Genomic DNA, 27,997 nt, shown 5'->3' with positions numbered 1-27,997 from the left:
ATGGGAGTGGTCCAGAGAGGACCTGCTGTTACCCATATTCTCAGCAGAGGCTTGGCAAGCCCAGCCTAACTGGAACTGGGTCGCAGAGCAGGGATGGGGGACCCAGGCCTCTAGCCCCAAGTAGCCCCACAGGACAGTGTCAGAAACACTGGCTCTGTGGAGACAGTGGTGCAGCGTGAACATGGGGAGGTAAGGGTGCTGCATCCGACTTCAGTGTCTCTGGCTAATCGTTAAGAGGTCTCAGCCAGAGTTAACTGCACTCCATTTGCCCAGCCTGCGGACAGACAGCCTCAGTAATCTCTTTCCTCTATTGTGTGTATTTTTCCCTCATAGAAGACCGTGATTTTCCTCCGAAGCTGTTAAACTCCAATACAGAATTCAAGGGGAGAAGAGGCTGGAGCAGAGCCACCCCCAGCATCCAGTGTGGCATCTGTCCAGCCAGGACCAGGGATGACAGGACCATGGACACAGATGTCTCCAACCTTCAGCTGTTTGTATAGCACACGGGGGACTCATGGGGGCCACTTGTCACTGCCAATCAAATCCACTCAATGGCAATACTGACATCTTTCGTGCTGTTTTCAAGACAGACACTCAGGCCAAAAATGCCAGTGTGCTTTTTGTCTGCAGAGTAGAGGGCCATGCCACACCAATATGAGCAGTGTAGACCCCGGGACCTACGCTGAGTCTACTTGCAGCCACTGACACTTGTGGGGGGAAAAACCCAACCCCCAAAGCCAGCACTTGTGGGGTTGGCTTCCACAGCTCTTGACCAATGTGGCCAAAGCTAGACACCTCGGGACACTTGGGTTATCCATAAATGCAACCTACCCCAAACTCCCTGAGTAGCATCTGAAGTCTTGTGAAGGTCATGGATCCTGACCAAAGCATCAAGGGTACCAAGAAGGCTGATGGAAGTCCCCGGAAGCGGCTGACCAAAGGAGAGGCCATTCAGACTAGTGTTTCTTCCAGCACCCCATACCCAGGCAGTAGCACTGCTGCTTCCTCAGAGAGTGCCACCCAGGAGCTCCTAGCCCCGCAGCCTTTCTCAGGCCCCTCAGTGGGCCTCAGGGAAGGCTCTCAGGAGAAAACGGGCCAGCAGCAGAAGCCTCCCAGGAGGCCCTCGATCGAGGCCTCAGTCCACATCTCGCAGCTTCCACAGCATCCTCTGACACCAGCATTTATGTCCCCTGGCAAACCAGAGCATCTCCTCGAGGGTTCCACGTGGCAGTTGGTTGACCCCATGAGACCTGGACCCTCGGGCTCCTTTGTGGCCCCTGGGCTGCATCCGCAGAGCCAGCTCCTCCCATCCCACGCTTCCATCCTTCCTCCTGAGGACCTGCCTGGCATCCCTAAGGTCTTTGTGCCCCGTCCCTCACAGGTCTCCCTGAAGCCCACAGAAGAGGCCCACAAGAAAGAGAGGAAACCGCAGAAGCCAGGGAAGTATATCTGCCAATACTGCAGCCGGCCCTGCGCCAAGCCCAGTGTGCTCCAGAAGCACATCCGCTCACACACGGGCGAGAGGCCCTACCCCTGCGGCCCCTGCGGATTCTCCTTCAAGACCAAGAGTAACCTCTACAAGCACAGGAAATCCCATGCCCACCGCATCAAAGCCGGCCTGGCTTCGGGCGCCAGCGGTGAAGTGTACCCTCCTGGGCTGGAGATGGAGAGGATCCCCGGGGAAGAGTTTGAGGAGCCCACCGAGGGAGAAAGCACGGACTCCGAGGAAGAAACCGCTACCACGTCAGGGCCCTCCACAGAGGCTCTCCCCAAATCTAAGCACCCCTTGCTCTCAAGTACCTTGTTTAGCTCCGGGAGCCACGGCTCAAGCCAGGAACGCTGCTCCCTGTCCCAGTCAAGCACCGCCCCGCCCCTCGAGGACCCTACCCCGTTTGCAGAAGCCTCGTCTGAGCATCCCCTGAGCCATAAACCGGAAGACACACATACCATCAAGCAGAAGCTGGCACTCCGCCTGAGTGAGAGGAAGAAGCTGATCGAGGAGCAGACGTTCCTGAGCCCCGGCAGCAAAGGCAGCACGGAGTCTGGGTATTTCTCCCGTTCTGAGAGCGCTGAGCAGCAGGTCAGCCCCCCCAACACCAACGCCAAGTCCTACGCAGAGATCATCTTCGGAAAGTGTGGGCGGATTGGGCAGCGGACTTCCACCTCCACCCAGCCCCTGCTGCCCCTGTCTGCTGAGGACAAGCCCAGCTTGGTGCCTTTGTCCGTGCCCCGGACACAGGTGATTGAACACATCACCAAGCTCATCACTATCAATGAGGCCGTGGTGGACACCAGTGAGATCGACAGTGTGAAGCCCAGGAGGAGCTCTCTAACCAGGCGCAGCAGCGTGGAGTCCCCGAAATCCAGCCTCTACCGGGAGTCACTATCGTCCCACGGGGAGAAGACGAAGCCGGAACAGTCGCTGCTGAGCTTCCAGCCCCCGCCCGGCTCCGCGCACCCTGTGCCCCTCCTGAGAAGCCACTCAATGCCTTCTGCCGCCTGTACCATCAGCACCCCCCACCACACCTTCCGTGGGAGCTACTCCTTCGACGACCACATTGCTGACCCCGAGGCCCCCAGCCGCAGCACTCCCGTGTTTACCTCCCACCCACGGATGCTGAAGCGCCAGCCAGCCATTGAACTACCTTTGGGAGGCGAGTACAGTTCCGAGGAGCCCGGACCAAGCAGCAAAGACCCCGCCTCGAAGCCGTCTGATGAACCAGAACCCAAGGAAGGCGACCTTACCAAAAAGACCAAGAAGGGGTTGAAAACGAAAGGCGTGAACTATGAATGTACCATCTGTGGTGCTCGGTACAAAAAGCGAGATAATTACGAAGCTCATAAGAAATACTACTGCTCTGAGCTCCAGATCACAAAAGCCCAGTCTTCAGGTGCTCAGGAAGTGGAAAAGACTCAGGCTGAGCCTGAGCCATGGTCCCAGATGATGCATTACAAACTAGGGGCCACCTTGGAACTCACTCCACTGAGAAAAAGGCGGAAGGAAAAGAGCCTTGGGGATGAGGAGGAGCCGCCAGCCTTTGGCAGCCCTGGCCCGTCAGACACAGCTCGTCACCTTCCCCCGGAGTCCACCAAGTCACCAGCAGAACCAAGCAAATCAGTGCCCTCTTTAGAGGGACCCACGAGCTTCCAGCCAAGGACTCCCAAGCCAGGAGCTGGGTCAGAGCCAGGGAAGGAAAGGAGAGCAATGGCCAAAGAAATTTCTGTCATCCAGCACACCAGCTCCTTTGAGAAGTCTGAGCCACCAGAGCAGCCCAGCAGCCTGGAAGAAGACAAGCCCCTGGCCCAGTTCTCATCCCCACCTCCTGCCCCGCACGGACGCTCAGCTCACTCCCTGCAGCCGAGGTTGGTCCGCCAGCCCAACATTCAGGTTCCAGAGATCCTGGTGACCGAAGAACCGGACAGGCCCGACACAGAGCCCGAGCCGCCCCCAAAAGAGCCTGAGAAGACAGAGGAGTTCCAGTGGCCCCAGCGCAGCCAGACACTGGCACAGCTCCCAGCGGAGAAGCTGCCACCCAAGAAAAAGAGACTCCGCCTGGCCGAAATGGCCCAGTCTTCAGGGGAGTCCAGCTTTGAGTCCTCCGTGCCTCTGTCTCGAAGCCCAAGCCAGGAGAGCAGCATTTCTCTGAGTGGCTCCAGCCGTTCCGCTTCATTCGACAGGGAAGACCATGGAAAAGCTGAGACCTCTGGACCCTCATCAGACACACGTTCCAAACCCTTGGGCACCCACATGCTGACTGTCCCCAGCCACCACCCGCATGCCCGAGAGATGCGAAGGTCAGCCTCAGAGCAGAGCCCCAACGTGCCCCATTCCTCACACATGACTGAGAGCCGAAGCAAATCTTTTGACTACGGCAGCTTGTCCCCAACAGGGCCATCTGTAGCAGTGCCTACAGCTCCGCCACCCCCAGCTGCCCCACCAGAAAGAAGAAAGTGCTTTCTGGTGAGACAGGCCTCCCTGAACAGACCTCCAGAAGCAGAACTGGAGGTCACTCCCAAGGGAAAACAAGAGAGCAGTGAGGAGCCCTCAGCCAGCAAGCCTTCCTCCAAAAGCTCCCTGCCCCAGATCTCAGGGGCCACCACGCAAGGTGGACCCTCAGGAGGCAAGAGCCAGAGGCAGGACAGGCCCCTGCTGGGGTCCAGCCCACCTTACACAGAAGCCCTGCAGGTGTTCCGTCCTCCTGGCACCCAGCTGGCCCCACCGGCTTCCCTCTTCTCCTTGCAGCAGCTCTTGCCGCAGGAGCAAGAACAGCCCTCTGAGTTCTTCCCTACGCAAGCAATGGCCGGCCTCCTCTCCTCCCCCTACTCCTTGCCCCCACTCCCACCCTCCTTGTTCCAAGCCCCACCACTTCCTCTGCAGCCTACCGTGCTACACCCCAGCCAGCTCCATCTCTCCCAGCTCCCACCCCACCCTGCAGACATCCCCTTCCGTCATCCCCCTTCCTTCCTCTCTGTGCCATGCCCTGCCTCCTCAACCCTCTCTGGGTATTTTCTGCCTCTGCAATCCCAGTTTGCACTGCAGCTCCCTGGTGAAATGGAAAGCCGCTTGCCCCCAGTCAAAACCAGCCTGGCCTCTCTTGCGACAGAACCTCCCTGCCCCTCCAGCAGCACAGAATACATCAGTGACATCCAGCTCCCCCCTGTGATTCCCCCGGCCACCTCTCCGGCTCCCACATCAGCCCCACCACTTGCCCTGCCTGCCTGTCCAGATGCTATGGTGTCACTGGTTGTTCCCGTCCGCATCCAGACCCACATGCCGTCCTATGGGAGCGCCATGTACACCACTTTGTCTCAGATCTTGGTCACACAGTCTCAAGGCAGCTCGGCAAGCATGGCTCTTACCAAGTATGAGGAACCCTCCTGCAAAGGGATGACTGTGTGTGGAGTTGATGTATACGAGGCTGGGCCTGGGCCATCTAGCATCAGCAAGGAACAAAGCAGAGGTTTCCAGACACCATATCTGAGAGTGCCTGAAAGGAAAGGAACTTCACTGTCCTCTGAGGGTGCCCTGAGCCTGGAAGGGTGCTTATCCACAGCCAGTGGAAGCAAGCGTGTCCTCTCCCCAGCTGGCAGCCTTGAACTTACCATGGAAACCCAGCAGCAGAAGAGGGTAAAGGAGGAGGAAGCTTCCAAGGCAGATGAAAAACTGGAGCTTGTGAGCACCTGCAGTGTCGTGCTGACGGGTACAGAGGACAGGAAGAGGACAGAGAAACCCCATGTGGGAAGTCAGGGCTGGAGCAGGAGGGAGGCAGAAACACTGTCCAGCTTGTCTTCAGATCCATCTGGCTCAAAAGAGCTTTCTCCCCTCTCTCATCCAACATTGTCCCATGGGGCATCTCCAGGCTCAGAAGCTTTGAAGGAATATGCCCAACCATCTAGCAAAGCTCACCGAAGAGGTCTGCCTCCACTGAGTATAAAGAAAGAAGATCCAAAGGAACAGACTGACCTCCCTACCCTGGCACCCCCTAGCTCTCTGCCTCTGTCAGACACTTCCCCCAAACCAGCCAAATTGCAAGAAGGTACGGACTCAAAGAAGGTACTGCAGTTCCCCAGCCTCCACACGACCACTAATGTCAGTTGGTGCTATTTAAACTACATTAAGCCAAATCACATCCAGCATGCAGATAGGAGGTCCTCTGTGTACGCTGGTTGGTGCATAAGTTTGTACAACCCCAACCTTCCAGGGGTTTCCACTAAAGCTGCTTTGTCCCTCCTGAGATCTAAGCAGAAGGTGAGCAAAGAGACATATACCATGGCCACAGCTCCGCATCCTGAGGCAGGAAGGCTGGTTCCATCCAGCTCCAGAAAGCCCCGCATGACAGAGGTAAGTTCAGCCTTGTTCTAGCCACCAAATGCCAAAAGCTGTGATGAGCTTTTAAAGCCACAATGGTCTTCATGATAAATTTGTAGAATTGAAGCCAGCTTCAGGTGGGAGGCAGGTTTTTCTCTCAGGGAGTTGTAATCTTATAAGGAAATATGTTCACTGGGTTTCTCTGCTCTTGTGTCCCTAACATTATTGTAATAATGTTATCAGCAAAGTTGCCCTACTTTCCCAGAAGCTTCTACTGTAAAATCAAAACTTCAGTCTCAGCAAGGTAAAGAGTGATTCTCTAAAGAGCAGAGTTGGAAAACTTTGTTGGTGGAAATGCTTTTGGCACTTTTAGAGCCCCCTTTCCCATGGGGTTCTCCATTGCCCTATGTGTATGTTGTTTTTAATCCCCTACTACCCTCTAAAATCAACCCATTTTCATTTGGCACAAACCACTCCTGAAACAGTCCTTTTCTGTAAGATGGCATAGAGAACTGGGCTGCAGTGCAGCTCTCTACCTGTAGCAGGCAATGTTACTCACAGTTTGAGCCATTTATGCTATAGAATAGCAGTAGCCTCTCAGTGAAGCTCATATGTATTCTTCCATTACCTCTGACCTAAACTACTTCAGGAGCTATGCAATAAAGTTTCCCAGCTAATTTAAACAAGTTTGAAATTCAACAATTTCAATTTGCATAAGAGGACAACACTTTACATAAGACAAGGCTAATCCGAGGCTTTAGGCCATGACCTGTGCTAGCCTAGTGTGACAAAATACCCTGACACCAGTAGCTTAAGGGAGAAAGGATTTATTTTGGTTTATGGTTTCAAAAGAATATCGTGGCCATTCATCATGGCAGGGAAGTGATGGTAGAGGCAGGGAAAGCATTTGGAAGTTGGCTGCCTCCACATTCAGGAAGCAGAGCGTGAATAAGAGGTAGGACCTGGCTATAAATTCTTTCTGTTAGTTTGTTTTTTAAGACAGGGTTTCTCTGTTTAGCCTTGACTGTCCTGGACTTGCTTTATAGACCAGGATGGCCTTGAACTCACAGAGATCCCCCTGCTACTGCCTTCCAGAGTGCTGAGATTACAGGTGTGCATTACCACGCTGGCTTGGCTATAAATTCTTAAGGTTCTTCCAGCAGACACCCACTTCCTCTAGTGAAGGTGCACCTCCTAAAGGCTGAACAACCTTCCCAAACAGCACCACCAGAAAATAGGGGACCTTTCACATTCAAACTATACCCCAGATTTGTAGAGTGACCAGTGACCTATGCTGGACCCTGGAACCCAGTCACTGCTCACCTCCACCTGTAAGGCCACATCATCTCCTCCATTCTGCAGATGAGGGGACCTGGGGTCAGAGACTGAGAGAGGTCAAGGACTTGGGGCAAACATTTTGAAATTCCGGAATTTGAACTAAGAAGACCTATTTGGCTGTAAAAGTATCTATATCTCCTCCTCCTCTTTCTCCTCCTCCACTTCTTCCTTCTCCTCTTCCTCCTCCTTCTTCCTTAGTTACTTGAGGAATAAAATTTTTGAAAGATAATTGCAAATTTAATGATGTTTACATGATACTGTTCCAACCAGTTGCTCTAACCAAATCCCACACAGATACTGGAATCCAGACTCCTATTGTAGACCTGAGAGCAGGCCTGGGTGTTCAGCTTCCCAAGTATTCATACAGTCTGGTCTCATCACAGAGTCATATCAGAGGTGCCCTGAGCTCAGCTGGATATTCTTCACAAACTGCTTTCCAAATTTATTTTCTGACATCTTTGTTGGTCTACAGACTTTCTGAACAGGATTTCTACTTTTGCTGAAACTGCCATAAACTGTGGCTATTGCCAAGATGGTGGCATGATTATACTCATAGGGGCACCTGCTGTGTGCCAGATACATACTAAATTTTATTTTTGTTCTCATAACACCCTGTGAAACCAGGATACAATAGGCCGAGAGGTCAAAGTTCAGAGAAGCTAAGTAACTTGCCACACAGTAAATGGCCAAGGTCAGATTCAGAACTAGAGCTCACCGTCTGAAACAGGGCTGAATGGCTCCTATTCCCTGATGATAGGTGTCAGAGGCATGAAAGACAAAAGGAGTGTTGGTTTCTCATCTCTGAATTTGACAGCCATTCATCCTGCTGCTTTCCTAAAGTAAGCTAAAAAAAAAAAAAAAAAAAAAAAAAACCTGCAGACATTTCCTTGGAATTGTCAATTTTGCTCAAATTTTGCTACCCAAAGTGCGCAAATATCGCACCTTAACATGACTGCATGGTCTGCTAGCTGCTGCCTTTCTGCAATCCCTACTTCCTTGCTTGCATGTCTCCAGTGATGGGAGGCTCACCCTCTGTCAACCCCAGCACCACCCAACCTGTCCCTGGCTACAGTTTATGCTCTTCTGCATGCTCGGCTGACAATTGTCAAGCTGTAGCTGCTGTCTTCTCCTAGCCTTTCTGAAAACTCCATTTATCTAAGCATTAGGAAACCTGGCTTAGCTGTCATCTCTCTGGTACAGTCCACACCACATTTGAATTTGGTCGTTTGTATTTAGACACTTGCATAACCAGCCATCCTGTAGTCACATTTCTCTCCTTAAGCTTTTTCTTCCTTTTATTTCCCTCTGCGGTCCTCAATTTAATGACCACAGTCCTGCCACCATGGGAGCAAAGACGATGGTCCTGATTTGCCTGGGTTTGAGTCCCACTATCTCATTTATCCAGCTGTGTGACTGTGGGTCATTCACCTATCCTCTGTGTGTCTTGGTTTCTCCATCTGAAAATGAGGGTGGCTCTAACTGAGCTCACGGGCTGTGAGATGGGCAGCTGAAAAGTGTACGGTTAACCGCGCTGCCCAGTGATGCTATGTGTGTGCGTCTCAACATGATCCACACTGCTAGTCAGTGCTACCATGGGTCATCCTGGGCCCCCTGCTCGTTTTCAGCACCGTTTCCTGGAACTGCACTACTACCCAAACCCACCTCCTCTGGCCTCCCCAGAGTGGCATCAGATAGCAAGGGAGACACTGTCCATCTTCCTTTGATGGACCCCTTGGCTACTCTGTGGATTGCAGGCCAGGATGGGAGTATGAAGTATGCCTTGAAAATCTAACGGCCTGGCTTCCACCAGCACAGCTGTGTAGACCTGAGCCTGGTTTCTGTTTCCCCCTCCCACTGGAGAGTTTCCATGGGGGTCATTGAGGCACAAAAGTTGGTTTCTGAATGTGTCTTTAAGATGGCCTTAGCCAGGGCTTTTTACTAACTTACAGAAGCAGACTTAGATCCCAGCACCCATATGAGGTGGGTCACAACTGCCTGTGACTCCAGCTCCAGAGACTCTGAGGCCCTGTTTTGTTTTGTTTGTTTGTTTTTTCTGTGCACATGTATGCATACATCCGCATACATGCACAGACACACACATCATAAATACAAATAAAGTTGTTGTTTTTTTTTTTTTTTAATGAACTAAGCCTTCTTGGCTTTAAGTCCCAGGGGTGTAAGAGTCCATCTAAGAGTGTCCTGGCCTCCAGTGAACTGTTTGGCACTAGAACTCACATCTCCTGGCTCAAATCAGGTGCTCCTTATCTCAGCTCCATGGACACCAGCACCCTGTGTAGAGGGGTACCTTCCGCCTGCCTCAGGTTTAGAGAATATATTCTCAGGACTCTGGGAAAGGCTGGGAAACACAAGATCAATGTCAGGTCTCACTGAGGCCCGTCGCTCTACAGAGAATGGATCCCCTGATCCCCAAGCTCAAGCTGGTTCTGGGTGCTGGGCAGTCTGGTTTCTGGTCTTTGGTGCTGGCTCAGGAGGGCTGGTACTGGAACCTCATAGGCTTCTTTGGCTTTCTGAACCAACAGTGAGAACACTGCAGTTGACCTGTGAGGCAGCACTAAGCCTTCACTTATTTCTTCAGCATTTCTTAAGTGTCTTTTTGATCCCTGTTTTAAGTACTGAGGTGACCAAGGTAAATGAGACATATGCCCAAAGGTCCCAAGGCTAGCACAGAACACAAAGACCTGCCTCTGCCTCTCAGGGGAAAATGATCATGAGAGGGAGGTCAAAACACAGCTTGGAGGAGACTGTGTCTCTTGTGGCCAGTCCTTGAGTCTGTGGGAATCAGAAGGCCATGTGGGCATATACGTCTTTGCACTTGACCCAGCATGCAAGGTTAACAGATCTCGGTTTTGTCTTCCTGACGGAGTTCAGGTGCACCTCCCGTCGCTGGTTTCCCCGGAGAGCCAGAAAGACCCAGCTAGAGTGGAGAAGGAAGAAAAGCAAGGGAAGGCGGAGGAGGGTACTCCCACTTCCAAGAGAGGAGAACCGGCGAGGGTCAAGATCTTCGAAGGAGGGTAAGGTTCACGCCTTGTTTGCAGCCGGCTTCCCGTGTGGACACCGCCCACCACCTGTGCAGAGTCGGCTCCTGGCTGTGTGGTACCCTCAGGTACCTGTAGCTCCTACAGTGCAGAGAGGCACTGTAGGCCATCTGTTCTGCACATGCCCCCAGGGATCTCTGGTGAAGGTCTGAAGGATCCGAGGTCTTTCTCCAGTCGTGTGTCCACAGTTCTCACCTGTGTCCACAGTCCAGGTTCTCAGTCCAGCACTGAGGTGATGAGGGGTCCCTAGCTACAGTCTGGACTGTTGTTTCCTGTAGAGTGCATTGCCTCTGTTCTGTCCAGGTAACCCTGGCAACATCCCATTTCTCATGATGTTGGAGAGTCATTCGACGCCCTTTGCACTCTTTCTCCACCCTGCCCGCTGGCAGGCCCAGGACTCATTATTTTTGCCACTCCAACCCTGTGCACCCTGGGCTCTAGAAGGGCACCTGGCTTCAGCTGTGCTTTGTGGAAGTTCTCTGTGCACTTTGCGTTCTGTGTGGCCACGTGTTTGTGAATAGGTGCCATGGTGTTTGTCTTGGGGTCCTGTGTCTATGTCCCTGTTGTGACCAGGCTGGTACCAATTCTGTACAGTTCTGATGACAGCAATCCTCGTGAGCCTCCGACCACATGGGCCATCACTGGGGACTATCGTTCTCTAGCACCTCCAAGTGGCTAACTCTTGGGGACACACAGTGACGGGGGTGGGAATCTCTGGGAGAGTTGGCATTTTGTAGAAGGGCTCTCTGAAGCAGAAAGTGGTTTCGACAGAGACAGGGTCAGGAGATGGCGAACATCCTTGAAGTACATCTACAGCACAAAAGATGTCCCCTTTGACAAAAAAAACAGGACCAGAGGCACTCCACAGCTCTGACTCTCTACTTGGCGAGGGTGGCTTTCTGTGCCTGCCATTTGGTTAGAGCGCCCTCGTGTGTCTGTGTGCTCTCATGCCACCAGCCTCTTCCTCTGAAGGGATGGCAACAGGCTTGTGCCAATGTCGTAAGCCCCATGAGACCACAAACCCACCACATCGACACGGAGGGGTCCCTTCACCTGTGCCCAGAGCTTTATCTCCGTCTGGAGCACCTCACTCTGCTCTTGGCTATGAGGAATGTCATCCTCACTCTTCTAGCTGGGTCACATGGAATCAACATCAGGTCCTTTCCATCCTCCTCTGGGCTGTCCCCAACCCCGAGTCCCACCCAGGCTCTGCTGTGCCTCCTGCACTGGCTTCTGGTGAACCCTCTTCTTTCATGGGGTAGGTGTTACCCACTAGAAATATGTGCTAATGTGGAAAGGGAGAGCATTTCGTGTCGGTACATATCTGAGGACACTTCCCTAGCGTCCCACGGATGGGACCAGGGCTAACCAAGTACCTGTCTCACCTGTCTCCAAGGATGCACCCATCCCAGGATCCTGAACACATCCTTAAGGCCCGTCCATCTGCTCACACTAAGTTTTCTTCTTAACCTCGGTGCTCTATTCTTTTCCTTTCTTTTCTTAACGCTTAAAATATCTTGTTTCATTGCAGTACATACTGGAGAAGGGTCTGCAGTGGGGCCTGTTCCCTGAGTCCAGCAAAGGGCCCAGAGAGGAAGGAAGGCAGGGCACTGTGTGCCGGCTGCTAATGCGCTCTCTGTGGTCCTGGGCTCTCATCCACTGGCTACAGAGAGTTGTGTAGTCTAAGACCTAAGAGGTCAAGAGGGACGGTCCCGGTCATATCTGTGCTGGGGGAACTTAAAATGTCCAGTCCGCAGCACCGGTGACACTCTGGTCTGCTTTCCATGTATCTACTACCGGTTAGTTTCTCCGTGGTGTCTGTGCAGGTGTAAACAGAGCCTGGTCACAGGATGAGCTAATTAAGCCAAGTGCAGAAAGACAGGTTCTGTGTGTGTCCGGATTTCTCAAGTCCCTTCCCTTGATCCTCAGTCTGACGGTTGATCGAGCCATCATGGAGGGTAGACTTAACCTGTGCTTTGTGAGTGTTTCGAGCTGGAAGTTATAGTGACTGAGTCGCTGCTCAACTGATCGACTTAGGTGGCTTCTGGACAAGACCAAGGCGGCAGTGCAAAGCCTGGTGCTGAGGTAGGGACCATCAGGGCCAAGGTGCCGGCGGCAGGCACAGGGGGCTTGGCAGAGCTGCAGATCTAAGGCTGGGCGGTGTGACAGACAGCTGGTACATAAGATAGGCTCTCCTGGTGACCACTGAGATTCCTTCATTCTTGCCAAGACTGTCTCGCTTGCTGACATCATTCAACTCTTCGGCTTCAGACTTCTCACTGTTGCCACAATACCTGGGGCCACAGCTGGGCCCTCACGCCTGAGCTCCAGGCCTTTGCTTTGGTTGCATCTGGCATCTTTGCCTGGGAGACCTACAGCACTGCAAACTCAGCACGGCTAAGCAAGGCCCGTGCTTCCCTCTCATAGTGTCTCAGTTACTCCGCTACTGCTGTGAAGAGACCAGAAACTTGGAAAAGAAAGCATGGAACTGGGGATTTGTTCACAGTTTCCGAGGGGGAGTCCATGACCATCATGGCAGGGAGCATGGCTGCAGGCAGGCATGGTGTTAGAACAGTGGCTGGGAGTTCACATTTCATCTACAGGCAGTAGGCAGAGAGAGAGAGAGAGAGAGAGAGAGAGAGAGAGAGAGAGAGAGAGAGAGAGATGACTAGGCCTGGGGTGAAAGCCCACCCCAATGATGAACCTCCTCCAAAAAGGTCACACCTCCTAATTCTCCCTAAGAAGTCCACCAGCTGGGAGGCAAACCTTCAAATATGGGGCTTATCCTCACTCAAATCACCACACACAATCTCCTCCAATCTTCGGACTCAGATGATAAAAATCTTCACAGACAAACCTCAACATCACCTCAGCCACCTTCTCCCTAGATTCCATGCAGTCCCCAAATTATCATGTCCATATGAAGTAGTCAAGGGCTCTCTCTCTCTCTCTCTCTCTCTCCCTCTATGTCTGGATCTTGCCCTCTAACCTCTAATATCAGTGCCACGGAGCACCTTCCCACAAAGCTCTTCCCAGAGAGCGGTCTGTGGCTCTCACCTGAAGAATCCTTTCTAACTCAGCCTTGTAGTCTAACCTGCCCAGTTTCCTTCACCTTCTGCTGCCTATGGATCCTTCCTTTTGTCAAATCTGCCTGATAGTTAAAGACAAGCACTAGGCCTCTCTGGTGAACCTCTGAGGTCCCTGCGCGTGTACACCATAGCTAGTTTCCATGACACCATACCAAGTGCGCAATGCTTTTGCACACAGTGTTGGGCCCTGTGCACTGCCATGACTTCCCAGACCATAGTCCCCTTTCTGTGTTACCTGCCACTTCCACACCGGAACAAAGCCTGCCTTTGGATTACACCCGGAACCCTGTATTTGCCTTAATGTTTCGGAAGGGCTCTTTCTGTAAAGCAGCATTCGCACTCATAGAATTATATTGTTCCTTCAGCGCAGTGGCTATGTTGTTCCAACTCAAGAGCCTTTGCTGCAAGGGAAGCTGGACACTCGGCCCTGTGGCTGCCATAGAAGAAGCTCCTGGGATGGATAGGAAGTACCTGGCGATGGCAGGTGTTGGCCACGCCCAGTCCAGACTGGCTATGTGTGCTGAGGTCTAAGGAAGTAAAAAGTGGAGCTGGTGATGTTCAGGGAGAAGAGTTCAGTGAGGGGAGGCCCTCAGAGAGCTGGCCACGAGCAGGTAACGCCTGGCCTCAGCTTGAGGGAACACAGGGACGAAATATCCACGCCTCACTGTAAGCTGAGCTCACTACTCCCTAAGGGTAGAGCAGGGAGGCTCACAGCTCCAACCCCTCAACAACAGGCCTGTGTCAGAAGGACCCAGATGCTGATAAGAGAACCTTTTGTTCCCAGGGAGAGCCCTGTGTATATACACAAAGTAAAAATAAGTACATTGGAGCTGGAGAGATGGCTCAGCAGTTTAGAGTACCTACTGCTTTTGCAGAGAACCTGAGTTCAAGTCCCAGCACACACATGGTGGCTCACAACCATCTACCATCAAAAACCCCAGTTCCAGGGCATCTGATGCCCTCTTCCGGCCTCTCCTCTGTGGGCACCAAGCATGCAGATGGTGCACATACAGGCAAATCAATCCTACATATAAGATAAAAATATAAAAATAAGACAAAAATAAATGTAAAGAAAAACTCCCAGAGCAGTTGGCTCTGGCCCACGTCTACTCCTCTTTCCTTCCTACCCAGTTCCAATTCCAGGTGGCCAAAGGCCTCTCTCTCTTTAGCGGCTGCTTTGTCAAGGTCAGCAGTGACCTGTACCTTGCAGAGGTCAGGGCTCACTCACTTGTGGTCTTCTCTGACCCTCAGCAGTGGGCACATCTGACCTCCCTTCTCCTTGCTGTGGGCTGGGGGATGAGGTCTCTGACCTCTCACACAGGCCATGCTGGCTTTGTCCTCATTTTCATTCTGTCTCTACTGGGGAATGCAACATGAATTTTGAGGTGAACTATTGGTTATCAAGGCAGTGAAGACCATGGGATAGGGAGAGTCCAAAGGAACATTTATTGTTAAGTCATTGTTGCCATAGACATTATGGTACGTCTTCTGGAGACCATTTGTGGGAGCAATGGGGTGGGAGCCATGGGACTCCGGAGGATTGCACAGGAAGGCTGAAATGAAGTGTGGCTACCTTGAGTGTGGACCTGATAACTGCTGGGCACATGGCAAGACAGGGGTGGACACAATAACCAAGTTGGGAGAGTGGATATCTGCCCCTGAGGGTGGTAGGGAGCACGTAAATTTGACAGCCCAGCCCTTCATCCACAGGAGGCTCTTCAGGGAGGCATCAGCAATTGACACTTGAGCCTGGCTCTCAACAGTCAGGCGTGAGCTGGAAATCCACATGTGGCACTTGCCAATGTGCAGCTGCAATTGGAGGCTCTGACTAGACGGGGTTATCTGGGGAGACGGAGAAGAGAGAAAGGCAGGGAGCATCCAGAAGGAGGGCTGGATTGCATCTGAGTTAGAGGGACAGCCTGAGAAGGATTACAAGAGAGGCAGGGTCCCCAGAGCCAGATGGACTACAACTGTGCAGCTAAGCAGCATACTCCCTGGAGGCCCAGGGCTGTGGGCATGGGGAACTGTCTGCTGGCTAGAGCCCAGTGGGGGACACTAGTGGCCGAGATGGGAGCTGTTTCCAAGGCAATAGGCTCCCTATGGCCCAGGCTGAAATGAGGAACGGAGGCAGTGTGTGTAAGCCCCTGCCCTAAGAGAATGAATAAGGGAGGAGGCAGCCAAGACAGAGGAGGAATGGGAGCTGGGGGTGCTGAGGCCAAGCAGGACCTTCGTGTGTGTGTGTGTGTGTGTGTGTGTGTGCGCACGCGTGCATTTGTTCATGCAGCTAAAAAAAAATGCTTGACAGAAAGGAATAGATGATATTCAGGGGAGAGCAGTAGAGTGCAGAAGCAGTGTGAGAAAGGACATACGAGAGGAGGACATTTTCCTGGCAGTGACGGGCAGAAGGGAAGATGGCCCTCTGTCCCTCTTCCTGTGATTTAAGTTGGGTTGGTTCTATGCTGTCCCTCCTGGTGACTCAGGCCTCCATTTTCCTGAGCTAGCCAAATCTTTTCCATCCGCTTGTTTCTTGACAATTCTCAATGTTTTATTGCCAGTTTTCTCTCTCATTCTGCAGGTATAAACATGGCATTAGTATACTGATTAAAAGGTTTTGGGGCGGGGGAGAGAAAGGAAGGAAGGAAGGGAGAGAGGGACAGGAGGGTAAGTTCTCTCTCCATGATGTTCAAGTTCATTATCACTTCAGTGGGCTTGGGATCACATTGAAGCCCACGTCTGGATGTGATGATGAGGATGTCCCAGAGGTGTTTAACTAAGGAGGGAAGACCCACACAAACAACAGGCCTACCACCCCGTGGCCCAGGACCTCTGACTGAAAAGGGATGGGGACAGGGCTGAGGAGTACCAGCATTTGGTCCTCTGTATTCCTGCATGAGCACACCCTCCGTGATGGACTGTTTCCACTCTCCTTCCTTTTTACGTAGCTTCTTGTCAGGTGTTTTTGGTCACCGTGACAACACAAATCACTACTATATCCTCAACTTTAATAAATGAGAGCCAGGAGCCTGCTTTGGAAAAAAAAAAAAGCCATGCCACTTCCTTCCAAAGAACTCTTAATGAAGGCCGTGGCTTCACCTGTCGCCCAGTTCTGTGTGGAGGCACCATTCTAACCTTCCGAGGCTCAGAAGGGCACAAAGGAGAGTGTCAGTGCTTCTGGGCTTTGGAAGCAGCCAGAGCCGATGCTGGGGTTATCTCCATACTTCCTAGCACACAGGAGTGCTCTGTAGAAGTGTCACGACCTTCTCCTTCCTTCATGCCTTCCTTCCACCAGCTTGATGCCCACTCATCCGGAACCACAGGGCCTTTCTGCCAGCTTAGCCAAAGCATAAATGGCCTTGAGTGGACAAACCCACCAAAGAGAGGGGAAACTCAGCTTTTTCTGTTACTGTGAGAGCCAGAGACAAAGGGAACAAGTCAACCAAGGACATGTGGCTCTGGGGACAGATGGAGTGTCTGGTGGCAGGGTTGCATTTTCTCAGTTGTGACTCACAGGCGGCAAACACCTTATCCCATCTTTGAGCCTCTTAGGAAGCAAGGGCAGGAAGCCTCGGACTGTAAGTCCTGGAGCTGGAATTCACCGGGTGGCATTCCCCCTGCAAGGGTCGCTTTTCCAGATTGTAACTGTGGAAAGGGTGGGCTAGGGCTTGGGCTTGGCGTTTGGGGACCTGCTGGTGAGCTCCTACTCTGCCGTTTTAGCTCTGCGGTTCTCTGCAATGCTGGGCTCTTTGTGAGCCCCCATTTCCCTTCGTGCAGCGGTGATGGCCTGGGGTTTTAGATGAGCTGTTCTGTTAATCATGATGGGACGTGTGGGGCCTCTCCAGCCCCTGTTGCCAGTGAGCTGCCTGAGCTCTGAGGACCTCCAAGCTCAAAACTGGAGACAAGGCTCAAAGGGAACCTGTAGGAAAAGACACTTGGACCAAAGTCACCCTGCGGAGGAACTCCCTCTCTGTGAAAATCCACGAGGCCCACGAGCCCTTCAGTAGGGTGTTCCTTCCTGCACGGAGCCTCTGGGAGGTGCCACAACCTGAAATGAGGCATCTGGGGAAAAGGGTTCCAAGAATGGGGTCTGGTTTGCTTAAAAATACATAACTGGAAAAAAAAAATAAAAAGAAAATACGTAACTGAGGAGACAAAGAGATGTCACACTTCTTGGGAAGGGGCGTCACAACCCCTGCAACCCTCAGGAAACCCTCATCTCCCTGGCCTCCCGATCTTCCACGCTGTGCCCACCCAGGGCTCACAGGTCAAGCCTCTTGTTGGCTCACCTTACTTACCTGCATAGACTCTCATCAGGTGTCATTCTTGCTTGAAAGCACCCCATGGCCAGGCTGCCCCTCTGCCAGCTCTGGCCTTTTGATCCTGTCTGTAGTGATACATCTATCTCTTTGTTTTGTGGCCTTGTAGATACCCTGAGGCCAAGATTAGAGTGCTGTGGCCTTTCAGCAGCCCCAGGCTCAGTTTGAGACCACTGGCACTCTACTGAAAGCTAGCATAGAGTGGAGTCCTCTGCGGGCTGGTGGGCTCTGTGCCTGTGTGGAAGACCCAGCCCAGCAGGTCTGGGGCTGGATGGCACATTCAAAAGAACATCAAGACATGCTGCCGTTTCTTCAGAATCCTGACCAGAGAGGAACCTGAGATGTGTCCAGATCTGATGCCAACATCCCGCTGGCCCCAGAGCTCAGCCACCCCACCCCAAACCCATCATTTAAAGCTTCATCAAGGGCTAGGTTGGCAACTGAACCTTTTTAACTGACACCTGGCTCAGCAGGCGGTGCCACCTGGCACCTGCTTCTCTGCTACAGACATCTTTCATTTTTTGAGCTTCTCTGAGGTCAGCCAGTTCACTGCGGCTGGATCTCCCTAAGCATGCTGACCGCTGGGCACCGTCACTTCACAGACAAAGGCTGCTCCCAGTTCCCCGAAACACCCAGTGTGCGCATTTCCAGTCACCTCTTCTCGATTGGTGTGATTGTGACAAGTTACTAGACTTGTCAAAAGACATAATAAAAATCAGGGAGCTGAAAAGCCTTTATACGTCCAAAGTTGGAAGAGCTTTACAGTTAAACCTGAATGATGAGTGGAATACTCAATAAGAACATAGGAGCTTTGTAGCATCCCTCCTTCAGAGGATAACCTAGAGGTCATGATGAACATCCCCTTATTCAACAGAATGGCATAGCTCAGTGGACAGAAAAGTCATGAGCCTGAAAGGTTAAATGTACCTGTGACTACTGAGCCGCATGGCCTCCAGGTTAGCTCCAGGTTGGGTCTCTGTCTCCTTGAATTTTATTTGACTTATATAGTATGGTTTTGTTTGTTTTTAAAGCTATAATTGCACAGCCTTTTAAGCTCCTGGACCGTGCAGGCAGGTGGCCTGGGTTCAAGTTCTGGTTCTGTTAACTGATGGTGTGAACTTGGGCAGGGTACTGGGCCATTCTGTCCCCTCAGTGTAAGCAGGAGTGATCCCAGAGCTCATCAATGGTCATGTGATCTGGATGAGGTAACGTGAGCTTTTCAAAATAGCAGTTGGCACCCAGTAAAAGCTGTATGAGTTTGCTGGTATTTTTAGTTTTCTTTAAAAAAAAAAAAAATCTGGATTTGTGGTTTTCTCAGGAAACCTGCAAGGTATAGCAATTCCGTTTCACCTTTGGCTGGATGGCAGCAGCTCCTGACCCTTTAGACCGTGTACCCCGCCTTCCATTCCCCGCAGTGCCCCTCACCCACCCATGCAAACACACATCCTTTCTGTGCATTTCTTCCACCTCTTCAGTGCTGGATCGTTGGTACAGCCCGCCCTCCATTTGGTCTTAGGAATGAATTAGGCTATGTAAGCAACTACACATCGTTTGACGGTGCTGTGATGGTTGGGACAAGCTTTTCAGCCGACAGCCCATAAGGTCACAGTCACGGTTTCCTCCTGTCTGTCTTCCTGGCTGGTGAGGTAGGGCGCACAGTGTTGTGACAGGCAGCTCAGCACCTTACAGTGCAGCGTGGGGGCTGCATCTTTGTCATAGGCAGAGCCCGAGAAGGTCACCTCATCCTGGCAGGCCATCTCATTCCCACTGCACCCCTCTTCTGGAACCTCCTCTGGTGTGTTATGGTGTGGCTTTATGCCAAACACCTGTCAGCTCAGTGGAAGTTTCCAGTCGTAGAAACACCTCCAGAGAGTCTAGAGACACAGCCCAAGGTGTTTCACACTCTGACTATCCAGACAAATTTGGTGTCACCACCTGAGTGCAGGAGGAGACCTCACCTTAGACTAAGACTTATTTTGTCATATGTCATAGCACCGAAGTCAGAGCTGGCTCCCTGTCCTGACGTCTCCATTCACAGCTGCCTGGTAGCTCTGAGCATGACGCCAACCACACTTTTTTTTTCTGCCCACTTTGATTAAAGGGTTGAGGTGCTCCTGACTAGGGCCAGCCTGGGAGGCTTTCTTTGCTTTGGAGTCTCCAGGCTCAGAGCTGGAAAACAGTTGCCCAGGACGTGCCTGGAAGCTGTGCATGTACATACATACACACACACACACACACACACACACACACACACACACACACCACACCCATGACCAACCCCAGAGCAAAGGACAAAGTGCTGCTTCCCATCCGGGTAGGACTTGAGAGTTCCAAAGCTGAGGCCACTCTGCTGAACCCCCACTGCTTGGCTCTGAGTCTCAAAAATTCGGGGTGTCTGACCTTAACATTCCCCACAGCTAATACATTCCAAATTCCTAGAGTTGTCTCTTTTTCTTTAATAGAAAAAAAAAAAACAGACTAACTGACACTCTGGCTAGCCGGAACTGCGGTGGGCAGGTGGACAGTAGGGTTTTGAGAAAGCTACTTGGGTCTCCAGAGTCATGAGTCACCTGCCGCCTCCCAGAAGTAGACTGCCTTGCAGTGGCCTAACAGAGACGGGGTCAGTCAGTCATCCCCCTTTGTAAAGGGAAGCCTGTGTCTAGGGAGGAGAGGGTGGCCAGCTCCTGGGCTACCCCCTGCTTATCTCTCTGCAGCTGCCAACACGGAGGTGTCCCAGCCCAGGCTAGAGGAAAGGCTGATTAGACAGCAATGCTGTTCTTCCCTATTAGCAGCATGGCAGGTCCCAGGTCACTGAGAAACTACATTCAGCACCAGCTGAGAGTGGGCAGCAGGGGTGCCTGGCAGTTGGGTGCTAAGGGGGAAGATCATCACTTGGCAATCTTGACCATGTCGGTTAAGCTCTTTGGGTCTTGGTGAGGAGGGTGGATAATGGCTGGTCTATAAAGTGCTTTGTATTCCCAAGGATTGGAGATTGGCGGGTCTAAGGGAGGAGAGAGGTGATCTGTCTATGGACCCAGCAAGTTCTGATAAAGGCTAGAGGTCAGACCCAGGTCTTCCTGGCCTCTACTCTAGGCTTGTATGCATTCTCATTAGAAAGTGGGGGCCTGCTGGGCATGGCAGTGCACACCCATAACACAAATGGTTATGACTGAAAGTTTGAGGCTTGCCTGGGCCATATGGTAGGACTGCATAAGGCAGAAAACATAAAGGAAGGAGCCAGCCAGAGTAGGTACAGGGGGACAGGGTATGTGGAGGTGGAGGAGCAAAGTATGAAGAAACAGAAGTAGACTGTGCTAAAGCTCATTACTCTGTATGCTAACTTAACATTTAACCTTAAAATCTCAAGGCAAGTACTCATGGGCATGGTCATTCAACCTTGTGCATCTTGGAGGAACCCTCAGTATTAGATGAAACCTGTGTTTGAGGGCTCATGAGGTGGGCAAATTGGTGCTGAGTCTGAGCCTAGCACACCTGAACAGTGGCCCTGGCTGTTGTTCTGACCTGTCACTAGTGAGCATTTCCTGAGCGCTTGCTGGGCCCCAGGAACCACACTAGACTCTGGGAATGCTCCAGCAAACATGGTTGACTGGTAGGAGGGACCTGACCTGAACAGGGTGTGTGCTGGGCTCAGGCAAGAGGAAGGGCCAGCACACACTGACAGAAAGATGTTCCACAAAGCTCAGCCTTCGAAGAGCTGGCAAGTCATAGGTTTGAACCCTGTGTTCAACCAGAGTTGTCAATTCAGAATCGCTGAGCCTTCAGCAACTGTCCTCAGGCCCTCCACGACCTGCAGCAGCATTCTTGAGCGGCCTTCCATTTTCTTGCCACCCTACTCTTCACAAATCTACAGAATTCTACATCCATAGGTCCAGGCTGGATGCTAGATGTTTCTGCGTGTCTTTCTTACACACAGTTGTTAAAATGAGGGCCCTCGTTGTCTCCCTCCAGCCCATGAATGGTCTCAAGAGCAAGGCAAGTGGAAACATAAGACGTCTGTTTCACCCTCCTCTATACAGATGGCTGCCAAGGATGGTAGAGTCCACACCCAGAATACCCCGTGTTTCCTGTCCCGGTGTGCTTCCCCAGTCTAAACCTTTGCCACAGCACCGAGCAGTTGCTGCTTGTTGAGATTCTGTTTATCTGTAACACAACTTCAAGCAGTTCTGGACTCTTTAAATTGGCTAATGATTGTTACAACCTGCACAGCCTGTCTGGTCTCCTTTCTTCTTCTCGCCTACTTCCCGCACCTTTTAACGCCTTTTTACTTTGTCCTTGCTGAGAATCCTTCCTTCTGCCTCTCACCATCCTCCTAGCTCAAGTCTAGCCCTGTGCTTCCCAGCAGATGGCGCCCAACCTCTGTAGTCCATGACCAGGTAGTAGAGAAAGTATCACCTTTGAAAATGTCTCTCTGCAAAAGCTTTAATGTCTTTAATGTGATGTGGAGAATGAAGTGAAGGGGCTAGTGAGTGGTCAAGATGGACTGACACTTAGAACCACTTCTGGGTCTCCTTCCATGAGCAGAATAAAACCCACATTGGAGGAGGCCAGAATGGCCTGTGGGGAACAGCGGTATGACATGGAGGAGTGGGTTAGAGGTGAGTGAGTATCACGGATCCACCGAAAAGGGCCAACTGGAGGCTGGTGGCAGGTGACAGAGACCCTACGGCACAAAGCCATCCTCATCAGTGGGGGAGGGTGCCTGTCTCAGCTTTCTTCCTCTGAATACCGGGTCCCAGGGACACAGGGAAAACATGAACATAAAAATGAAGATCTGCCATTTGGAAGGCCAATGTGGAGTGTAACTGTAGGCTACAGGTGTGAGAGTAGAGGTGTGAATACACTTGAAGAGAGTGTGACTGTGGGTATGAGAGTGTAAGGGTGACTGAGGGTGAGGACCGTGTGACTGCGTGAATGCGAGGGCGACTATGGGCATTTGGGATGTGTGGACTGTTGGGATGAGGGTAGGAGTTGTGACTGGTGGTAAGAAGTGTGTGATTCTGGCTGTAAGGGTGTGAAGGTGACTGTGAGGAATGTGTGGTTGTTTGTGTGAGGTGTGAGTGTATCAGCATGAGGAGTGTGTGCTTGTGGTGTGGAAGGTGACGGCTCTCTGTCTAAAAGCTCCTCTTCTGAGCCCATCCTTGTCACATCCCTCAGCCCTGAGCTGCCTGTCTGAGCAGTCTCGAGTCCCAGAGACTGCTGTCATCTCTCTGCCATCCACCTGCCCTCTCCAGTGAGATCAGATGATGGGCAGTCCTTGCTAGGGGCATTGAGGAGACGTGCCTCTTCCTGCCAACTGGCTTCTGAGGCAGGAAGTTACCTCCTGGATCTTCCAGAACCATCCCTCCTGCTTCTTCACCTACACCTTCAGGGATAGCATTAGACCACAGAGCTGGCTACCTGGCTGTGCCCATGGCACTCATGGGCTTCTTTCTTGGTATGGAAATGACATTCTGACTTGGGGTCGAAGGTATCTGTAGCCCGAGAAAGTGGGCTGCCTGTTTGTGATGCTGAGAGCTGGTGACCTTCTTCATCTGCTGGGAATAATCTAGGTGCTATGTACTTCCAGCTTGGCCAAAATGGGATGAGGATGAGAGATCAGGGACCCTGGTTCACAGCCTGTATCCAGGAAAACAAGGGTGGTTCCATGTACCTCCTCATACACAGGTCTGGGTGGCTTCCTGATCAGCTGCCTGGATGGACAGCTTGGTGTGGGCAGGTGCAGACTCTGGTTCAGCCCCTTTCTGCCTAGGTAATTGGGTGAGTGTGTCACCTCTCTGAACTTGTTTTGCTCTTTCTTGCGTGGAGACAGTGACTTAATTCAAGTGAAAGGCTTGATGACTGGCTGTTACTTTGTGGGTTTTCCTCTCTGTGTGTGGCTCTGGTGGCCTCCAGTGGCTGTTCTCTGTGGCAGAGCCACAGCAGCAGCTGGCTGTGGGAAGGCAGCCAGCAGAGAATTTGCAACTTTAGCATTCTTTCCTTTCCTGCCAGGAAAAGAAAAAAAAATGGTGCCTGTGGCTCTGGGGAAAGGGACTCTTCCATCCCACCTATCTGACACTGGGCTGCAGGGGTCCATGGTGGATCCTCAGGCCAGCTGAGTCCCTTTCAACTCTGTAGTCCTCTGTAGCACATCCTCCTCGCCCAGTGTCCTACAGATGTGGCTGGGTGCAGCTAGGGAGCACACTCGTCTTCTGAGGTGGGACTCCGCCTCTTCGCCTTTTTTTTTTTTTCCTTTACATGACACCTGTTGCTCACAGGTACAAATCAAACGAAGAGTATATATATGTGCGAGGCCGCGGCCGAGGGAAATATGTTTGTGAGGAATGTGGAATTCGCTGCAAGAAGCCCAGCATGCTGAAGAAACACATCCGCACCCACACTGACGTCCGGCCCTATGTGTGCAAGCACTGTCACTTTGCTTTTAAAACCAAAGGTAAGAGACAGTCAGCTGGGGCACAGCCCTGCCCACGGCAGGGATCCCCATTGGGGGAGCCCCAGCACAGAGCCCAATGCCTAGGGGCCTGGAGTACCCCCATATCCTGCACTTCACTTGGTACCCATGGCAGAGCAGTGGCTCCAGGCTGGTCAGTGATGCCCACAGCTGCCACAGTCAAGACCTGGACCCTGCACATAAGCTCATGCCCATATCCTGTAACATCGAGTCCACACTCAAGGTGGTTTTTATAGATCTCATCGCCCCACCTCTGCATGTCCTCCATGGATCTGACGACATCTGGCATGCATACATGTCACAGTCACTCTTGCATTAGGAGAGCCATTCCACCTGGAGTCCCACAACACACCTGCATGCTCACCTTTCGCCACCCCTCCTCACCGCACCCAGCCTTCTCTGACCCACCCGGCTTCTCTGCAGCATCCAGCATAGGGCCTGGCTGCAACCTATACCCACTCCCATCCTGATAGCTTTCGGCTTTCCAGCCGTGCCCCACATCAGAGTCGGGATAGGGTCTGGCAGCCATCTGTGAGTGGAAGGATTGGTTGCTGAGGGGTGCATCTCAGAGAGCTATGACGGGCAGGTGATGGCGGCCTGGGCCTGCTGTAGTCTCCAGGCCCTGGTGGGACAAGCAAGGTTCTTGGATGGGGCTCATCCCTTGCTGAGAGGTCCTGTAGCTTCCTCGCAGAGAAAGATGGCAGGCCTTGCAAGGAAGCTGGGGTGCTCAGCAACCCTGGTGGTGGGTGTTGCCTCTCATACCTTGCAGATTAAAGATCTTGTCTTCTCTTTCTGAGTTAACTAGAGGAAGAGCCATAGGGGGCTCCAGAGACAGAACTCAAGGCAGACCTTGGCTTTCTGCTTGTCTTTTCTTCTGAAACAAAAGGGGCAGGGCAGCAGCTGAGAACAGGAGAGGGCTGAGCCCTCTAGCCTCCTGTTGCCTTCTGTAACTATGTCAGGTGTTCTTTGTCATAGTCCCGGGCTCAGCGGCCTCTTTTCCGGCATGTTCCACTTCTCATTTCTTAACAGTTCGCTGATGGTGACCCCCTGTCTTCTCACCATCATCTTCGAACCGGGTTCATAGTTCCCCACCGAGGTTTGGAGTTGGATGGAGACACCCACCTTCCGCTTCCCTTTCCTGCTCCTCTTTCTTAGCATTTATATCTCAAAAGGTGCTGAGGAGACAGTTAAATGGGCCCTGCCAGACCCAAAACCGTCCAGCTTAACATGTGTGGGTCGTCTGTCCCACACCCCTACCTCCAGCCTCGCTTCTTCTGGGGTTTTGCAGAAGAGAGATGGGAATCACTGACTGAGAGCTTAAACAAGGAAGCCTTTAACTTTGAAAGTGGAGAGCTTCTTGGTTGGGCCAGAAGAGGCCACAAATACTTCAGCCTCTGTCACAAAGACACAATGCCCTCCCTCATCCTTCTCCCTCCACCGGAGGAGGCCACCTCTAGGTGGCCACAAATGCTGTTCCTCTTCCAAGTGTGTCTAAGGAATTGCACTGTTCTGTCCTCAGCATGAAGAGCCCTGAGAAAGCTCCCCACCCAGGCCACCCCCAGTGCACCTGTGCCTGCTCCCACCTCCCCGAGAAGCTCCGCTTAGTTCCTCCACCTCACTCATTCTGTTTGAAGTGGCAGTTTGTCTTCTGGGAACTTGCCCTGGGTCTGTCTGTCTCTGGGCCACCCCAGAGATCCAGATGGTCCTGCTAGTACAGCCCGGGGGACCATGGCCTTCACATTTCCTGAAGTACAGAGAGTCCCTTGGGGAGGCTGGGCTTTGCTCTTGGCCAAGGTCCAGGGGCAAGCTAAGTTCGTCCTCCCTTGGGCCTCTGAGCCAAGGACAGGAAAAGTGAATTTGAAATATGGAATCTTGCACTTCGTGTCCAGCACGGAGCGTGCGGTGCTGATGATAGATGAGAACAAGGAGAGGTTCCCCTTAGGGATGAAGGGAGGGCAAAGGGCTCCAGCGCCTGGCTTTCCTTGGGGCCATGTCTCTGGAGCCCTGTCGACTGTCGGTTATGATTCCTCTCAGGGTCTGTCTGTCTGCCTCCCAGCCAGGTCTTGCTCTTGAGCTGTGGCTCCAGCTGGGATGTATGGGTACTGAGGCCGTGCTGGGCAGACCTCACGTCCTGTCTGCACCACCTGGCCGTGCCTGTGCCGGGAGACCCTTCCTGTCTGTCTCCGTCTGCCTGTTTGTGTCTTGTCTCTGTGTCTGTCACACACGGAGGTGGCAGTTTGGCCTCTGCGAACTCCTTGGGGAAGGTCTCAGTGGGTGGGGCAGGAGGAGGTAGCAGGCTAGACCTAGAAGGGTCCCTTTCCTCTTTTTAGATTCTTCTCAGAGGCCACCAGGTGGCTGAGCCACGGACACGGTGATTGTCCTGTGCTCTTTACTGGCTTTAGCTCCTCTCCCAGACAACCTGGTCTTCCAGCCACTCACTCCCAGAGGCCAGGCTGGGCTGTCCACGGGGGCTAGGTTGACTGGGAAAACCTTGGCTGGGCAAGCCTTCTTCCCAGGATGTTGACGGAAGAAGGCTAGGCCTTTGGGTGGTGGGTTCCCTCGTACCTCTTCTGAGAGCCTCGGAGCTCCCTACCCAAGAGCTTCCTGTTCTCAGCAGGCCCCTCCTCATCCAGCACAGCGCCTGGCAGTCAGAGCCAGAGACATGGCCCACCAGCGGAGTGATTGCCTACCATTCACAAGGCCCTGGGCTGCATCCCAGGCACAACATTAAATAAAAGAGATTGTCGGGGAGGGGGGTTGGGGGGAGCCTGCTCTGTGCCAGCCACAGTCCACTCCCACATGCTTTGTCTTAAGATCTCAGTGTTCCCACGAGGCGGGTATTACCTTAAAGATACAGAAACGCCCCACAGGGTGAGGGGCATTGAAAAGCATACTCAAGAGCACAGGGCTAGCAGTAGCCATCTTCAAGAGTCCAGACCCACCCCATGCTCCAACTAGGCCATTCAGAGCCATTTAGATCCACTCTTCTACAGCAAGGCCGGCCACACCAGAAGGTCCCAAGACCTGAGTCTAGCCAGGGCTTGACACTAGGAGCCAACACTGTGGCTCCGGGCCGGTTGCTTCACTTTACTGGTTTACAGGAGCCCTGCCAGCACCCAGGACAGCCAAGGATCCCACCCAGTGATATCATCAGCACCAGAGCCCAGAAGCAGAGGGAGGAAGCCTAGTGGGGGTGAGCAACATGAAGCTCCATCTACCACTTTGCTTCTGGGTACGATTCTTGGGAGACTACAAACACTGCCCTCTGGGTCTGGCATGGATGAAGAGAAATCTAAACTCTCCGGGTAAAGTGTATCTGACAAATGACACCAGTGTGAGGAGCCCTCCTGTCCTCCGTGACCTGAGAAGGGACCCAAGGATGGGAACCTCTGGACAGTTGGGGTCTCTGGCCCACAGCTCTCTTGTCTTACCTGCTCACTGCTCCACTCAGACAATGAACATGAAGGGCGTGAGACTGAATGGGGAAGTCTCTGGCCAGATGCAGGAGGGAGGTCCATGCTGGGCGGGGTAGAGCCTGAAATGATGAGCGGGGAAAGAGTTAGCGCCGCTCTAGTCTCGGCCACCGTATTTACCCAACCTAGGGAATCTCACTTGTGCCTCCCCTGCAAAACCTGAAATTTCTGGGTGATGATGACCCTTGGTTAAGCTTTGAGCAACCCCTGTGTTCACAGGTCTGTCCATCTCTTTTCCCATCAGCCCCCTCTCCTGTCCACTCATCTGACAGTATCCCCCTCATGTCCCCTCTCACAGATTGTCTTGTCTTCCCATCTCCATTTGTCTGGCTGTCCTTTCAGCTGCCCATTCTCCTTTTGTCCTCCTGTCTGGCCTCCCACACATCCCCATATGTGGACATGAATTCCTCTATTCACATAGCTGCCCATCCCCCATCTGCTCACAGGAAA

The 27,997-nt window shown here is 52.5% G+C and overlaps 1 protein-coding gene across 2 annotated transcripts in view; it reads left to right on the top strand.

Moving 5' to 3' along the window:
• Positions 1–871: 871 nt before the first annotated feature.
• Positions 872–27,997, top strand: part of Hivep3 (HIVEP zinc finger 3) — a 38,031-nt gene continuing 10,905 nt past the window's right edge. For both annotated transcript variants that reach the window (XM_021635032.2, XM_021635031.2), the window contains exons 1-3: positions 872–5,842; positions 10,037–10,179; positions 23,881–24,056. In XM_021635032.2, coding sequence (XP_021490707.1) covers positions 872–5,842; positions 10,037–10,179; positions 23,881–24,056 — 5,290 coding nt within the window. The remainder of the gene's footprint in view (positions 5,843–10,036; positions 10,180–23,880; positions 24,057–27,997) is intronic.

The sequence above is a fragment of the Meriones unguiculatus genome, chromosome 3 (genome assembly GCF_030254825.1).
Source record: "Meriones unguiculatus strain TT.TT164.6M chromosome 3, Bangor_MerUng_6.1, whole genome shotgun sequence".
In the NCBI taxonomy this organism is placed as follows: domain Eukaryota; kingdom Metazoa; phylum Chordata; class Mammalia; order Rodentia; family Muridae; genus Meriones; species Meriones unguiculatus.
The sequence above is the reverse complement of the archived record's forward strand: the minus strand, read 5'-3'. Positions and strand labels throughout refer to the sequence as shown.